This window comes from Rhinopithecus roxellana, chromosome 16 (genome assembly GCF_007565055.1).
Source record: "Rhinopithecus roxellana isolate Shanxi Qingling chromosome 16, ASM756505v1, whole genome shotgun sequence".
Classification (NCBI taxonomy): domain Eukaryota; kingdom Metazoa; phylum Chordata; class Mammalia; order Primates; family Cercopithecidae; genus Rhinopithecus; species Rhinopithecus roxellana.
In genome coordinates this window covers 100,086,777-100,103,581 of record NC_044564.1, presented here as the reverse complement: position 1 = coordinate 100,103,581, position 16,805 = coordinate 100,086,777, and the positions used below count along the sequence as shown (strand labels likewise).

Below are 16,805 nucleotides of genomic sequence, written 5' to 3'. Positions count from 1 at the left end.
CTCACTGCTTATCCTCCCCCGAACTGTTTTCCGTACCAACCAAGTGATCTTCGGAAAACACGAATCTGGCTAAGAGCCTCTTTTTTCTTAAAATCTCCCAATCACTCCCACCACCCTCAGAATAATAGCAAACTCCTTAGCGGCTATGATCTGGTCTCACCACTTGCCCATCCTCGTCTCTCACCTCTCACTTGATGGAGCCTGGCCTTCTCAGAATACTGGATTTCCAGTGCCTTGGACAATAGCTAAGTGGCCAATAAACATTTGTGAAACCAATGAGCAAATAAATGAATGAGCAACAGTCAGAAAAAGTTTCACTAAGGGGCTATGTAATCTGGGTTTTAAGGATGAGAAAAATTTTACTTAAAAGTTGGGGGGCTGGGTATAGGCATTTCAGAAATATGAAGAAGGTTTAAAGGTACAATGGTAAAAGTTCCTGCTTATTCTGGATGTGAGAAAGTGAGCCGTTCAATGGGGCTGGAGAAAGGATGAGTAGAAGGAAGTGAAACTGTAAGATACAATGAAATCATGAAAGCCATATCAAAGAATTTGGATTTTTATCCTATATGTGGTTCTCAGAGAGACCTCCTGGGGAGTGGCTCCTTGCCTGCCACTGAAACCTACGCTTATTATCATCAGGCCTTTGCTCTTCTAGAGATGCCCGAGGGTGGAAAGCACCTTCAGGCAGGAACTCTGATGCAGGGCCCTCCAGGGGACTGAGGCCCACTAAAGCTTGGGAATCCCTTACCTGGACTTTCAGAAAGAGTCACGGAGCCTGAGGTTGATCTGTCACTTCAGGGTTACTTTGCCAGGAAAGACTCCCATGGGTTGGGTGGGATTTCTTAAGAAGAGAATGGAGGAGGTCTTAAATTGTAAGGAAAAAGAATAAAATATCTCCTAGTCTCTCTGAGACCAGGACGCAGTTTAGCCTGGCAGCTCGCAATGCTTTTCTGAGGTAGGCAAGATGAAGTCAGCCAACAGCAAGATAGAGGGCTGGCTAGGAAGAGGTCTGAGCATGGACCTGGACCCCCACCACAGCTGTCAAGATCCTCTGAGTTTTAATATCTCATTCCCATTATCCCCCAAAGTCCCAGAAAGTTCTCATTAAAAGTAAGTTTGGTCTCAGCTGTTCTATGGGAAGCCATGTGCTACGCTTTCAATGTGCCCCCAGTGTTCACGTGCTAGAGACTTTATCCCCCATGCAACAGTGTTGAGAGATGGGACCTGTAAGAAGTGATTAGGTCCTGAGGGTTCTGTCCTCATGAGTAGATTAACAGTCTTATCCCGGGAGTGGGTTCCTGATTAAAGGATGTGTGTGGTCCCCTCCTGCTCACTCTCCCTTTCTTGCCCCTCTGCCTTCCACCAGGGGATGATGCAGCAATGAGGCACTTGCCAGATGCAGGCCCTTCGCCTTAGATTTCCCAGCCTCCAGACTTGTAAGAAATAAATCCTGCTCTTTATAAACTACTCAGTCTTAGGGATTGTGTTATAGCAGCACAAATGGACTAAGACACCATGGAGGGTCACAGAGGAGGGGGAGACGCAGGGAGAGCGGCGTCCAACCCCTGCACAGGCCAAAAAGGCCAGAGCAGCAGCTGCCAGGTGGGCAGGGAGCTGAACCCAGCCATGGGACAACCTCGCAGATGTCACCAACTAAAAAGGAGCCATGTGGTGGCAGGTGAGAAAGCTGGCGCTGAAGAACGGTGAGCATCTTCAAGGTGGTCTCCTGGGAAAAGCTCCAACACCTAGCAGGCTTCCAGGTATGGAAGGAAGGGAATGATCCGTGATTTTTAGAAGTAGGATGCAAGGGGTTCATGCTGTCAGAATTATCTGGAAAGCTAGATCTGAAAGATAAATCATCTATAAGGACTTCCCTTCAAAGCACTTACCCCGAGTTTCATCTTTTATTTATTTGCAACCATCATTGCCTGTCTTCCTCTCCAGACTGTGTGCTTCATGAAGGCAGAGCTGTGTGTGTTTTGCTCATCTCTGTTTCCCCAGCTCCTAGCTGGCACATAGTAGGTACTCAAAAAATGGGGTGGATAGATAAACAATTTAAAATTAAAATGTTCTGGAGTGTTTGATTCGTCTCACTTTCTCTATGTTGCCAACTTCTTTTTTTTTTTTTTTTTTTTTAACCAAGAAAAGTATATTTTCAAGGAAAGGAAGACATGTCCTTTACGGAGAAAGAGTCATCTCATAAATATAGTGTTGCAGCTTCAGTCTCTGAGTTGTAGGCATTTATTTATTCATTTATTTATTTATTCAGAGACAGAGTTTCACTCTGTTGCCCAGGCTGGAGCGCAGTGGCGCAATCTTGGCTCACTGCAACCTCCGCCTTCTGGGTTCAATCGACTGTCCTGCCTCAGTCTCATGAGTAGGTGGGATTACAGGCATGTACCACCACGCCCAGCTAATTTTTTTGTATTTTTAGTAGAGATGGAGTTTCACCATGTTCGCCAGGCTGGTCTTGAACTCCTGACCTCAAGTGATCTGCCCACCTTGGCCTCCCAAATTGCAGGGATTACAGGCATGAGCCACCACGCCGGGCCATAAGCATTTATTTAGAAAGGCAAAGGAATGTGGGTGAAAGGTAAAATGTATATCGCTGGAAACACACCCAACAATGATTCTCAGTAATGTCTAGCTTGATGCCCCGCAGACACTGCAACATCCCAGAGTGGCTTATAAATCAAAGGTTACATTCTGCATACAGGCATTGTAGCAGGAAGTGCTTCTTACAGCATTACAATTCTTTGAAAACTGACCATCCACACAGGATAAAACCGCATGCACTATCTTTGGCAAACACTAGTCATCTATGACATAGAGTCACTACTCCGGGCACGTGGCATCACAAAGACGCACGAGACTCACCCCAACTCTGACTGCAAGGGGAGAGAAGCACCAGTCACTCCCAGATAGTGTGGGTACAGAACAGAAAAGGGAGGCTCTTTCAGAGAGGACTGCAGACATTGGAACAATAAATTGAGAAGTTTAGCATATAATCCCCAGCCCCCTAGCCTAAGAAGGCTCCCCTGACCCAGAGAGAAGGGAAGTTATTGAATTAAATTTTTATAAATGAACATTTGGCACCTTTTACCTCGAGCAGCGATGGGACCTAAACTCATTTTAAAGCAGTTGTGCTACTCAGGGTCACCAGTCCATCTGGTGCCTAACTCGCAGGGCTACATGGTAGCAGTACTTAACGGGCTCTGTGTGCAGGGAGAAATTAATCCTACAGCAGCTACAACAGACAGAGAGGTCTTGGCCCAATCCGCAGCAGGGCTTCCTCATCTGCTGGAGTTCTGTCTAAGCATCTCTGCAGCCTAGCCACCACAGAGCGCCTTGCACTTTGGTTTGGATGTTGACTTAATATGAAACTCCAGATAAAAGGAATGAGAAGTCTCTCTTCTCACCATGCCCTCCCCGCCTTCCTTGAACTTGGGGCCAGACCTCTGGGGAACGAGACGCTTGTCTGCACACAGTCCAGAGGCCAGCACCAAAAGGGGACTCCCACCTTTCTCCCTGTTAGGGCTTTCAGAGGGAGCCCGAGCAGTCTCTACCTCGGCCGTGCAGAGCTGGGTAATTACCGGGCCGATGAGCTCAAGCCCCTTGCCCTGCTCACCTCCCACTAAAATGCACGGCACAGCACAATCATGAAATGTGCTTATTAATTTTACTCATTTGACACTGCGCTCTTCTGCCCTGAGCTAGATGTTAGGAGAAAATGATAGGGATAGATTCTGCTCCTGTCAGACTTACCAAGACTTCCAGAAAACCAAACTATCAAAGGCCATCTGCCACCCACTAGCCAAGCAAGCAGGATGACCCTAAAGGTACAAACGGAATGCTAAAGATACAGATCAACAAAAGAGGGCATGGGCAGATGGGGAGACCCCTGCCCTGGGCTCAAGCTCCCTGCGAGCCCTCCTAGGAGAGTGACCCCTGAGCCCGTCCTCTCCCACAGCGGGAACTCCCAGTCCCTGCCTTGATTCATGACTTGCTGCTTCATCCCTAATTCATCAAAAGACACTTTGGCTTCTCAAATCAGGAACATTTTTATTAGCTTCCCCCAGAGTTTCGTGGCACAAAGCCATACCTAATGATTCTATTTTATGGAAAGTTATACATTCAAATCGTGCTTTGAAGTCAAACAGCAGGTAAGACTCAAATGTTTGTCAGAAAAGATTCCTTCACTTTTTCACTTTTAAAATGTTTGTGAGCTTTCAAACAGTTGGAAAGGGATGTGTAGCATTTGGACAGGCTCCTCCTTCCTTACCCGGGACACAGCACTGGCTGACCCAGTTCAGATCTGCCTTGACCACTGCAGTTCTCAAAGGGGGCTGATTCTGCCCAGCCAGCCCCTGCTCCTGGAGACATCTGGCTATGTCTGGAGACATTCTGGGTTGTCACCACTGGGGGAGGAGGGACAGGTGCTACTGGTATTCACTAAGGAGAGGCCAGGAATGCTGCTTAACATCCTATGAAGCACAGGATAGCACAAAGAATTATCTGATTGTCTTGCCCGAAATGTCAACAGTGCCGAAGTTGGGAAACGCTGCCTTGGGGCATCTTCTACTGGGCCAGGCATCGCATCCTCCTCACTGCAGGACATCAGACACTATTCTAATTGCTGTGGGAGGTTTTCAGTGTTGACTAATGAGATTCATGTTCTTTCACTCTTATGTATTCTTGGTACACATTTTCAGTGAATAAACACAAAATGTCACAAAGTGAGGAAAGTAAACCTAAGACCACCTTAGAATCTCAGAACACATGAAAATATCCACTGTTAATTAAACCTTCATAATGTTCCTCTGTACTTTGTAATCAGAATTTTACAGGTGAAGCAGAATTTACCTACTGAAACAACAAAATAACCAGTTCCAATCATCAGGACTACTGAACACCTGCACAGATGTCTGCTGAAAAGCAAGGAAAGTTCTCCACTAAATTGTGGTGGTGTGCTCAGCCACAGCGCTGGACTTGAAGGGAGTCTGGTCCTGATGATTCACCGTATCCAAAGACCGGGACTCTGTTACTTCATTTCTCAGAGCTTGGGTTCTCCTAATCAGCAAAGAGGCGATACAGCTACTTGCCCTCCCAGCCTTCCAAAAGCCCATGAGAGCTAAATGAGTTCACAGGTAGGAAATGTTTTAAACTGTAAAGAGCCACACAGATGTAGGACAATGCCTTTACAATATTTACACATGCATGACAATACATGACAACCACCAGGAGTCGTTCATAGACTCTGGATCCTTTTCATGAAATGTCACAACCAGAAGTTGAAAATCAATGAATCTAACTCCTTAATCTTACAGAAGGTGAAAATGACCATCATAGAGGTGGTCAAGGCCAGGAAATGGCCCAGATGGGCTCAGGCCTTCTAATGCCCAAACCAGGATGCTCTCCAGACCCTCCCTTGATTAAGTTCCTAGAGGGAAGAAGCACATCTTACACGCAAGGGTCAGAGGGTCTTGGACACAGGACACATCAGTGAGCAAAATGTACACACTAGTATCTTGACTTACTACGTCATAGCCTGTCGGGGCTCGATTCCGAGAAGCCACCACCCCGACTCCTGTGATGGGATCCATTGACGTTTCTGGCAAGGCTTCTGAGAGGTCTTTGACTTCAGGCATGGTGGACTGGTCCTGGTTCAGCAAAGGAAAAAGAAAGCACAAAATTCAAACATAGCATTTACGTGAATAATATAAAGTCTCAAACAGACAGAACCAGAATCTTGGGGCAAATACCCTGAGGTCCACATACCTGAACTAGTTGAATGAGTCCTGACCCTATGTGACCCTCTCCCTAGGTCAAGAATTCAAATCACCTCTGGTTCCCACTCTTCTCAAGTTAGCTTTGAACACTGAGCTAACATGAGAGCTTGTCTCTACTCTCCGGAGGTAAGTTTGACTCAAACCCAAGAGCACATCATTCTTAACTCCGCCATCCAGCTGCTTGATTTCTGAACACATACCAGCACCTGCTCTGAAGACACGTCAGACATGGCTAAGCCTAACAACACATTTCCTCTCTCTCCCTTGCAATCTCTCCTATGGAGGCCTAGACTTCCAAACCCCCAGCCAAGGTTAGGCCTTCAGCAGGCACAGCTTTGCAAAGAAGCAAAGAATGTTGTAAACACAGAAATAAGAGTTCTGGGCTTGGGTGAAGGAATGGTGTTGGACTCCTGGCTCCATGACTGACTAGCTGGTGACTTTGAGTAAGCAATTTAACCTCATGGACCCTTCATTTTCTCAGCTATAAAACGAGGTCATGATACTGACCCTTGCAGAGCTGCTGTGAGGACCAAGAGAGTCAAAGAGAGTAGATGTAAACGAAAGGTCTGGAGAGGTCCCCGGTACACAGTAGGCGCTCAAAAAAGCACATAAGACTGGTGGGGTGTGGGACATACAAGTCCAGGTAACTGGTCAGAAATGTGATAGGTGTGACTCCCTAGGGGACTGGCAGATCCCTTTGTTGTGTTTTACCCTCGGGTCATGTGGGCACTTACTCAAAGCCAAATAGTAACAATGATCATAATTCTTGCTGGGCACTTTGAGAGAAAGGGAGGGAAAATGGAATTATTATTCTGCTGCTGACTGCCTCTTGATGTGAACAGAGGAGACAGGTAGAATATAGAGAGCACTGGGTCTGGGCAGCTGGAGTGGCAGTGCACCAGAAAGCAAATAAGAGAGACAACACCATATGTAAATGAACCTAAGTACTTTTAAAATGACAAGCAGTGAAAAAGAGCAAGTCAAATTCCACCTCCTTCTGCAGCAATTAAACTCCACTGGCTGTAGGTCTGCCAGATCTCTCAAGGCTGGTTACTGCTTCTAACACAAACCAAACACCCTACCTCACTAAGCAGGCAGGAGGAATATTCTTGCTTCTAGCCTAGAATTAGAAAAGGCAGAGGCCATTAAAAATGACTGCAGCCTCCTAAATAGGAACAATCAAAATGCCGTATGCAAGTCTCCCATGAAGTCAGTGGAACCCACAAAAAGCTCCGGAAACAGACTTGTCAGTGCAATGGAGCTGAGTCCTCGATCAAGGCTAGGAAGTGCCTGGCACAGCTGCAATTCTCTTCTGTTTACAACAAAAGCTTAACAAAGTTATGCTTTACCTAATTCTTCTGAAAATAAGCTTCTAAACAGCCAGGGCAGGGGGTATCACACTGCATCACCGTATCATTTTCTATTTTCAAGTTTCATATACCAGGCAGGTTTATCTGCATAAAACACAGGGCTTAGTGCTTCCTGCACACAGTAGGCATTAAGTAAATATTTATTGAGTGAATACACATGCATGTCCCCAATAAAGGTTTAGAATTAAATATCTGCACCTGCAGATCCAGAGCAGGCACTGATCAAAAGGGCTCAGTACTTGAAAAATCCCGTAGTATTGGTAACATGAAAATAACATTGCTGCAGTTTGCAAAATATTGGTACCTGCTGTTGGTTACCAAGAATGCTTTGCAATTAACAACTCATTAACAGAATGTACGAATTCTGCCAGTGCTAAAATATCACGCTGTGAATTTAATAAAGAACATGTGAGGTAAGTTTTTTTTTTTTTTTTTAAGATAGTATGGACTCTACTATCAGAGAGAGAGAAAAGAAAGGGACAAAGAAAAAGGAGAAGAGAGAGGGAAGTGGGGGTAAGCATGAATAAGCAATATCTTATTTGCTGGTGGATTCATTGCCACAACCCCTGGTCACATCGTACCTCCCCGGTACAATGATGACAATGGCCCTCTGCCTGGAGCCCGCTCTCAACAGCAGGAGGGAGGGTCACCAGGCCCTGGAAGAAGCCATGCTGCTCCCACAATGCCCTGCGGCGGCCCAGGAGAAGGTTCAAAGATGGCTGCGGACGGCCCCCGGCTGAGGCAGACAAAGGAGCTGGGCCTGGCTTGCCAAAGGGCCCCGCAGAGCTGCTCGCAGAGCTGCTAGCAGAGCATCTTCAACGCCCACCGTTCTGTCTCCTTCCCCCCAGCTGCTGTGCCCCAGACGAAGGCGGCCTTTGTGAAATATGGACAAATGGCTCCGGGCCGCGCGCGCTGCGGCCGACTCATGGAGGAAGCGCCATCACCAACCAAGGCAGCTTTTAATGAGAAACGCCCAAGATATCCATGGCAGGGGCCATCACTCAAAGCCGCTTGCCCTGAATTACATTATTTTCTGACTGCAAATTACTCTTAAAGGCGTCTCTACCGGCACTTCAATTGACCTTCCTAACAAAAGGCCATTTATTAACTAGTGCTCCACGTTTCCCAGGCCGCGGAGCCTCAAGCCAGGAAGGATGGCCCCGCGGCTGAGGACTCGAGGAGGCCATTCATGCGGGCCCTCTCACATCAAATCCTGAGGCCTACTTGCAACAACCCCAGGTTGTATCAACAGCTCCTCATCCAGCATCCATCTGTATCTCACAGTCCAAACTGCCCACAAAACACACTAACAGGTCTGTAGCATTTGGACAGTGCTTTGCAGCTCTCAAGAAGCTTTCTCAGGCTCCTTCCCAGTTGAAGCTCACATCAAACCTGGTAGGTGGCTGGGTCACCTCCCAGGAGTGGGACGGCTGGTCTTCCTCCCTGGGTCTGGTCTGTTTATCATTGTACTAGGCAGAAAGGCATCCAATTGAGAAAGCAGTTTCAACACTAATTATATTTTAAAATGCCAAAGCTTTTCTTTCTCTAGCCACAGCTCAATAAGTCAAGCAAGGGGGAAAAAGTACAGAAGGATAAAAGTAGCATGGGATTAATTTTCCTCGCACCTCAGTTTCAAGATTCAACATTCCCCTCATAAATAATTTACAACAATAAAAATGAGCTAAGGCCATGTTTGTGTAGGATGGAGGTAAATTTAGGCCTAATGAGGGAGATCCGAGCACCGCACAGGAGGGAATAGGTTGATCTATGGCACGGTGTGAGCAGGATCGACAGCTCACAGGGGCTCCATATCCAACTGGAAGTTGCAGGGCCAATCGGGAGGAGGGGGAAGCAAGATAGGGAAACTTGTGCCATCCCAGCTGTGGCTGCAAGGAAGGTCTCTATAGGGAACCTCCAAAGTGGACCCAGTGTTTTGGATGACAAGACAAATGTTGAGATTTTGCAGAACTATAGGATTGGGCCAATCTAAGTCTATTCTCAATACATGCTGGGTAAGGAATAAAGGTGGTGGGATGCCAGGGACTCAAACTGGACCTTGAGCAGGTCCTCTTACTTTCACCTCAAAGGTCATCAGGTCCCAGACGGTTCCATTCTGACCTCTCTCCGGAGTGGGCATACAGCCTCTGCAAGATCATTTCCAAGGCTGGGGACTGCAGAGCCTCGGTTCAGGCAGTGTTGTCTGCTCCTGAGAGGCTTCCTCTGCAAGGCAGGAGAGTAGCGTGTGTGTGTGTGTGTGCACATACACATTCACGTATGCACATATGCCCACATGTGTACGGAATGGGAAGGCTGGGGAGGGTTAAGGTGAAGTGTTTTCTAAGCCAAGAGGATTTTTTCCACCATGCCATACTCAGAGAGCACCATACAAACCACACAACAAAGCCAGGAAGCAAGCTTGCTTCCAGCTTCCGCCTGCAGTGCTGCAGATAGCGCTTGGGGAGGCCCCATCTCCCGTCACTGCAGCACCTAGCACAAGACTGTCATCCCAGGTTCACGGAGAAATGAACTTTAACTATAAAGACCCTTCATACAGACGGCACACTGCTCCCTTGTAGCTGATCAAAGAATTACTACAACAGTGTGCTTAATCCCTGAAAGTCAGCAGTGCTGGGCTTAACTGATGCTGAACATTGTTTCGGAATCAAAGGCGTGCCTCCCGGCCCCAGTCTGGGAGAAAACTGAGCTACTGTATCACAGTTGAAAACTCAGGGGAACTTTGATATCATCTCTGTTTAATTTCCACGGCCCTCCTGAGCCTGGGGTTTATCTCGTTTTATCAACTCCTGTACTGAAATCAAAACGCACCTAACAAAGCTCAGACCTCTCTCCACCGAGGCCCTTCCAGCGGCGGGGTGTGGGCTGAGGAGTTTAAAGTGCTTTCAGGGAGCAACAACTGCAGGGGGCAGGGGGTGCTGCCTTCAAAGGAGGTGCTGTGGGCAGTGGGCCCACGTTCCAGCCTCCCGCCATCTCGGCCTCCTGCCGTGGTGAGGCCGGCTCAGAAGTGGCGCCAGGGAGCGCTGCTGGTCAGGGCTGAAGGCATGACTGGCATACAACTTTTGAGGAGAGTAATTTCAAAGTATTAAAGGGGGGCAGGCTAAATTGGGCTACTGTAATTGAAATGACAAAAACCGTGGCTTAATTGCATCCCTACAGAAGGGCAAACTTGTGATCAGCTTGCTTGAAATCCAAAGTCAAGGGCACCAAAGACAAAAACTGCCTGCTCACATCTACCAGCTTCCAGGGCTGAGGAAGGGAAAAGAATAAACATTTCATTCGCCGTGGGAAACGCCACAAGAGCAGGTGGCTGCTGGAAATGGGTTGTCCCCCAGTAAAAGCTGCTGCTCTGGCCTTCATAGAGAGGGTCTTTGCCTGTCTCCCAGCCGCAGCAATGGTCTGTAAGAATCCATGCCCACCTCTGGTGCCCCAGGATTACTGACACCTTTCTGCTGGCAAATTGCAAGCAAGGGTCAGAAGGACAGGCAAGCGACTGCCTGTCCCCAAGGAGGGAACCTGTGGCCAGGCCTCACCAATGCACACCACACACACAAACCCAACCACCTCCTTACAGAAAGGTGCAGAGACCTACCTCCTCAGAAGGCTGAGAGCTGGGGCCAGTGTCCATGCCGTGCCCAGTTAAATGGGCAGCTGGCTTTGGGGTCACCTGTGGGGGACAGTGCACAGACTTGAGAGGCTGTCACTGTGGAGCTTCAGGATGGCATCCTGACACCTTCTGAACTTTAGACAGATTACCTGCTGACCAGTCAGCGTCAAATCACTCTTGACAAATGCTGCTGGACATAGTCAGGTGGCAACAAGTCACTGGCTGCTAGAAGGACTGCTAAGTTGTTGGGCAACTAAGGTAAATATTTTTCTAAGCTCTCCTAGATCGCAAATAATTTTCCAGCTAGGGAACTAACAATTGTGAGCACTTCCTCTTCCCTGAAACAGAAGAATCCAGTGTATGCACATGTCTATTCAATCTGCCCTATGCTTAGATTTCTATTAACCATTTGATTACCAAACATGGATTTTGCATAAACCACATGAGGCAGGACTAGGGTTCAGATTGCTGCAACCCTTAAGGTGCAATGGTAGGTTCCAGGATTCACTTTCCAAAAATAAATCCAGGATCAAGTTCTATAGCACTGTCCTGGCCAAAGCCCCGCCCCTTACAGGCCTGACTCTGCGCAAACCAGGGAACATCACTCGAGGGTAGGGCATTCTCTAGTACACTGTGGGTACCACTTGCTTGCCCATGATTACTGCAAATGAGGGTAGTCCGTGTCCACTCCCATCAGGTCTTGCTGGATAGTGTCATATTGTCCCCTGTAGAGAAGGAAAAAAAAGGACCCTAACAGAAGGCAGATGCCTACAAATGAAACCATCCCCAGGGCCCCAAAAGCAATGGTTCCTGAGTGTTTGGTGATAGGAGTCACAGCTTGCCCTGAGGGGCGCAGTGCTCAGAGTAAAAACACTTAATATCATCTCAGTGCCAGGCAAATGGGGGCCCCTGCCAGAATCATCAGAATACCTGTCTTCAGGCCAGCCAGGCCACCACACCCCTCTCGGACTTTCACATGGGTCTTGAGAATTTTTTTTTCATACATTTGGTCATCTAATCATTCTACCCATATGCTAATGACTTCCAAAATACCTCCAAGCCAGGCTTTTCTCCTTAGACTCAGAGGTGTCTGTCTGGTGTCTTTGCCCACATGGCTCAGGAATACTTCAAATTCGGCTGACCTTGCCATCTTCCCCCTGAAGCATCCTCCCACATTCCCGGTCCCTACGGGGGCCTGGCATGTGAACAGTGAGTCCACAAATGAGTACGGAGCCACTTTGGCTAAGCACTGGGCTACAATAATGAGATGGAAAGTCCACATTCTGGAGTGGGAGTTATCCAACTTTAGCATGTGCAAAAATCACCAGGAGAGGTTGTGAAAACAGACATTCCTGAACCCCACCCCTATGATACAGATTCAGTAGGCCTGAGCTGGTCTAAGAACATGCATTTCTAACAAGCTCCCAGCTGACACTAAAACAGCTGGTCTACAGTCCAAAATTTAAGTACAAGAGAGCAGGTACTCATCAGGTATTTGATGAATGAATGAATGAATGGATAGATGAAATGAACCTAAAGGTAATCTTCCATGGAGAAAAAAATGAATGAATGGATGAAATGAATCTAAAGGTAATCTTCCATGGAGAAAAGCCTCAGAATCAGCCCTCCAGTCTCCCCCTCCTTCCTCTTGACAGTTCAGCCAAGAGCACCAGGTTCCTCCTCTGCAGACACCCACCCCACCATTTAAAACCAGGGTCATGCATGGGCACGGTGGCTCGCGCCTGTAATCCCAGCACTTTGAGAGGCCTAGGCAGGCAGATCACGAGGTCAGGAGTTTGAGAACAGCCTGGCCAACATGGTGAAACCTCGTCTCTACTAAAAATACAAAAATTAGCTGGGTGTGGTTGTGAGTGCCTGTAATCCCAGCTACTCGAGAGGGTGAGGCACAAGCATCACTTGAACCCAGGAGGAGGAGGTTGCAGTGAGCTGAGATGATGCCACTGCACTCCAGCCTGGGTAACAGAGCCAGACCCCATCTCAAAAAAATAAATAAATAAGTAAATAAATAAAATCAGGGTCACAGCCAGATGCAGTGGCTCACGCCTGTATTCCCAGCACCTTGGGAGTCCAAGGTGGATGGATCACAAGGTCAGGAGTTCGAGACCAGCCTGACCAATATGGTGAAATCCTGTCTTTACTAAAAATACAAAACTTAGCCAGGCATGGTGGCATGTACCTGTAGTCCCAGCTACTTGGGAGGCTGAGGCAGAAAAATCGCTTGAACCTGGGAGGCAGAGGTTGCAGTGAGCCAAGATCGAGCCACTGCACTCCAGCCGGGGTGACAGAGTGAGAGTCTGTCTCAAAAAAAAAAACAAACAAACAGGGTCACATCTTCCATTCCCCTCAAACCTCCTCCAATTGCCCAGCCAGACAGGTGCCACCACTCAGAATCCTGACATCATCCAAGCATGTAGTCTTAGCACACATATGTGCATACATGCACTCATGCACACGTACACATACACACAGCCTTGCCTCTCAGAAGGCTAGAACACGCTTTCCCTAGCAGACCATAAGTTACTCAAAGGTGTGTTATGTCCACCACAATGCCCACCTCACAGTGGGTGCTCAACAAATGGATTATGAATGGGGAAGGATAAACAAACAAAATTCCTATCCTCTCAAAATTGCCAAGTTTCACTGGATTAAGGAGGGCACATAAAGAGGCGAGGGCACATAAAGGGGCAGGGGCACATAAAGGGGTGGGGGAATAGCAGAACTGTCAGACCCCTTCCAATGAAAGCCCGGGGTCTGGGGTCACTAATGCCTCCATGCAGGACACACACCATGACCCTAGAGGTTAGCCACTTGCAGAGGACGGGGGGAAGGGACTGCAGCACTTCCAGGGGATTCCAGATTTAGATCTAACTCAGTGCAGCCAGGCTGGATGTGGGCCTGTCAGGGGCCAATGGGTATCTAGGCTGGCTGCAGGAAGAATGCCCTGGAGGGCTTGTAGAAGCACAGCTTTCCCATTCCCTATCCTCGGTTCTCATTTAATTGGTTCAGGCTGGGACTGAGACTGGAGAGCACACAGCCAAGGAGAAGCTCCACAGTGCTGGGTGATAGAGCAATGAATAAGACACGGAGCTCATGGGCTGTGGGAAATATCCCAAGAGAAAGGGACTGCAAAGGAGGGGACTCTTCCTTTTGCCTGGTCAGGCAGGGAGAGGTGAGCAAAGAACTGGCCTCCCTGAAAGATGGGGGTGTGTGGAGTGGTGAAAGTCTTGCAAGCAGAAGACACAGCCTCAACAAAGGCACCGTGGTGGTGTGAACACACAGGGACTGCTCGGGGAACTGCGAGGAGCAGATGGGCTCTGAAACAAGCTTATAAAATGCTTAAGAAAACAAATAAACAAAACACAATCAAACTGAACTAAAAAACCTGTCTGCACTTCTCTGCTGTTTCTAAGATCTAAGCAATGATGTTGAGCTACAGGAAGGGGCACCCCAGTGGTCTAACGGAAGAGATTCCCAGGCCTTCCGTTCATGCTTCCCCGCCTGCAACTGAACATTTCTCCAACCAAAGCCCCTTCCTTCACACCTCCATGGGGCCTCCTTATGCTGTTAGCTTCAAGGGTGGAATGGCAGGCAGAGCAGAGGAATGGAAGGGGTGCACCCCTTTGGAGTCCAAGGGACCTGAGCTTGAATCCCAGCTCTGAGACTTACTGCATAACCTTAGGCAAGTTAAACTAAACTGGGCCTGAGTTTCCATCCCTACAAAACCGGAATATCAAATAATATTGTTTCTACAGGGTTATAATGTGTAGAAAGCATCAAGAATTTGCAGCAAAAGGCAATCAACAGAGTGAAAAGGCAACCTATGGAATGGGAGGAAATATTTGCAAATCTTATATCTGATGAGTTAATATGTTTATCTATAAAGAACTCCTACAACTCAACAACAAAAACAAATTCCTTAATTTAAAAATGGGCAAATGCCTTGAATAACAAGTCTTTCCAAAGACAATACACGAATAGCCAACCAACACCCAAAAAGATGTTCAATATCACTTGCCACTAGGGAAATGCAAATCCAAACCACATCTCACCTCATTACGATGGCTACACCCAAAAACAAACAAACATGCAAACAAAATAACTGTTCACAAGCATGTGAAGAGACTGGAAACTTTGGCACTCTGCTGGTGGGAATGTAAAATGGTACAGCCACTATTTTATGGAAAACAGTGTGGTGGTTCCTCAGAAAATTATAAATAGAATTACCATATGATTCAGCAATTCCACTTCTGGGTATCTGCACAAAAGAATTTAAATCAGGGTCTCAAAGACAGTTGTAGACCCATGTTCAGATCAACATTATTCACAATGGCCAAAAGACAGAAACAACTCAAGCATCCATCTATGGATGAATAAACAAAATATGGTACACATATTCAATGGAGTATTATTCAGCCTTAAAAAGGAAGGAAATTCTGAAATATGCTACAACATCATGAACCTTGAGGACAGTATGCTAAACTAAATAAGCCAGTCACAAGAAGACAAATACCGTATGATCCACTTCTATGAATACCTAGGTTAGTCAAACTCGCAGAAACACAAAGCAGAATGGTGGTTGCCAGGGGTGAGGAAAGGGGGAAATGGAAAGTTGTTTTATGAGCACAGAGTTTCAGTTTTGCCAGATGAAAAGTTCTGCAGCTTAGTTGCACCACAGTGTGAATGTGCGTAATGCCACCAATCTGTGCACTTAAAAATGAGCAAGATGGTCAATTTTATGTTATGTGTATTTAACACTTTTTAAGAAAGCATCAAGAACTGTAGGTCTCTAATTTTGGTAAGCAGAAGTATAACCCAAGGTGTCTGCTAAGCATGCAGATTCCAGGTCCCGTTCCCCAGAGATTCTGATTCAATGAAGTCTGAGTATGAGGTCCTAGAATCTGCATTTTCATCAACACCACAGGCATATTTAGCACATTATGAACTCATTTATTTCTCTCTTCTAAAAGATCAGGGGATATTCTTTTAAGTAATCTGCTCTGCTGATTAGAATCTGTTTTGTGTGTGTGTGTGTGTGTGTATGTGTGTGTATGTGTAAAGAAAGAAAGAACAAACTCATGTTGACTCCTGCCACAGGTCCAACAAGATAGCGCGCCAGTCCTAAGGGAAGTAGGAGCTACAAAGCTACTATGTGCAACCCCTGGGCTCCAGGCCCACAGGACTCTCACATTTCTGCCTGGACAAGCTCCGCATCTCGCCAGACGCGTGTCAAGTAAACCAAATGCATGCCCACAGGATGTCCCCAACAAGGAAGGTAATATCAGGCACACTCTGCAGTGGCTTTGCCTCCCAGGCAGCTGGAGACAGGAGACTTGACTCTGGCAAACCCACTGCAACTAGTGCAGACAGCACAGGGAAGCCACGATTCCCAAGGGCAGCCCAGCAAGTAGAAGGCCAAGGAGAGCCGGGGTTGAGGGGTGGGTGGTTGGGGAAATGCTGGCCAGGGTGGGCCTCGGTGAGAGACAGAGCAGCCTGGGGAGAAGGAGCTTAGTCAAGAAACCCAGGCCTCCCCTCCACAACCCAACCTGCAAAGGAGGCTCTGCAACACAGTGTGCTCATCCTAACCACATCCAGCCATGTAGTCATTTGTTATCTTCATCATCATCATAGCACCTTCAACTTTTCCCAGGCTTGACTCCAGCACCATCGTTATTTTGCAGTGTGGAAAGGGTGTCTCCTTTTGAGTATGGAGCACTTCCAGCAAACTCAGACAGAGGGGCCTATCCCCCCAGGAGCAGATCCTCCATGAAATGGATAGAGACTACACTTCTCCCTTACCCCTTCCAAGGCCCTGAGAGGGCATCCAGCAGTGTGCTCACATGGTGGCGTGGTTCTGTAACATGTACAAACACAGGATATTCTTGTGTTCTTTTTCTTAAAGCTCTCCCCCCAACAAACTGTATAAACATCGGACCTGAAAAAAAAACACCACGATCTGCTGCTGGATGCTGAATCGTACTTAAATTTCATGAGGAGCCCCACCTC

General features: G+C 47.4%; 1 protein-coding gene across 2 annotated transcripts in view; it reads right to left on the bottom strand.

The window, feature by feature from the left end:
* Window positions 1-16,805, bottom strand: part of MVB12B (multivesicular body subunit 12B) — a 181,282-nt gene that overhangs the window by 161,544 nt on the left and 2,933 nt on the right. Inside the window, exons 1-2 of one of the 2 annotated variants that reach the window (XM_010365875.2) lie at window positions 10,767-10,956; window positions 5,538-5,660 (exon numbers count right to left, since the gene is read on the bottom strand). In XM_010365875.2, the coding sequence (XP_010364177.1) occupies window positions 5,538-5,660; window positions 10,767-10,802 (159 nt within the window). In that variant the 5' untranslated portion in view covers window positions 10,803-10,956. Of the gene's footprint in view, window positions 1-5,537; window positions 5,661-10,766; window positions 10,957-16,805 lie in introns of those variants that run through there. The other variant, XM_030920156.1, reaches the window with a different exon arrangement.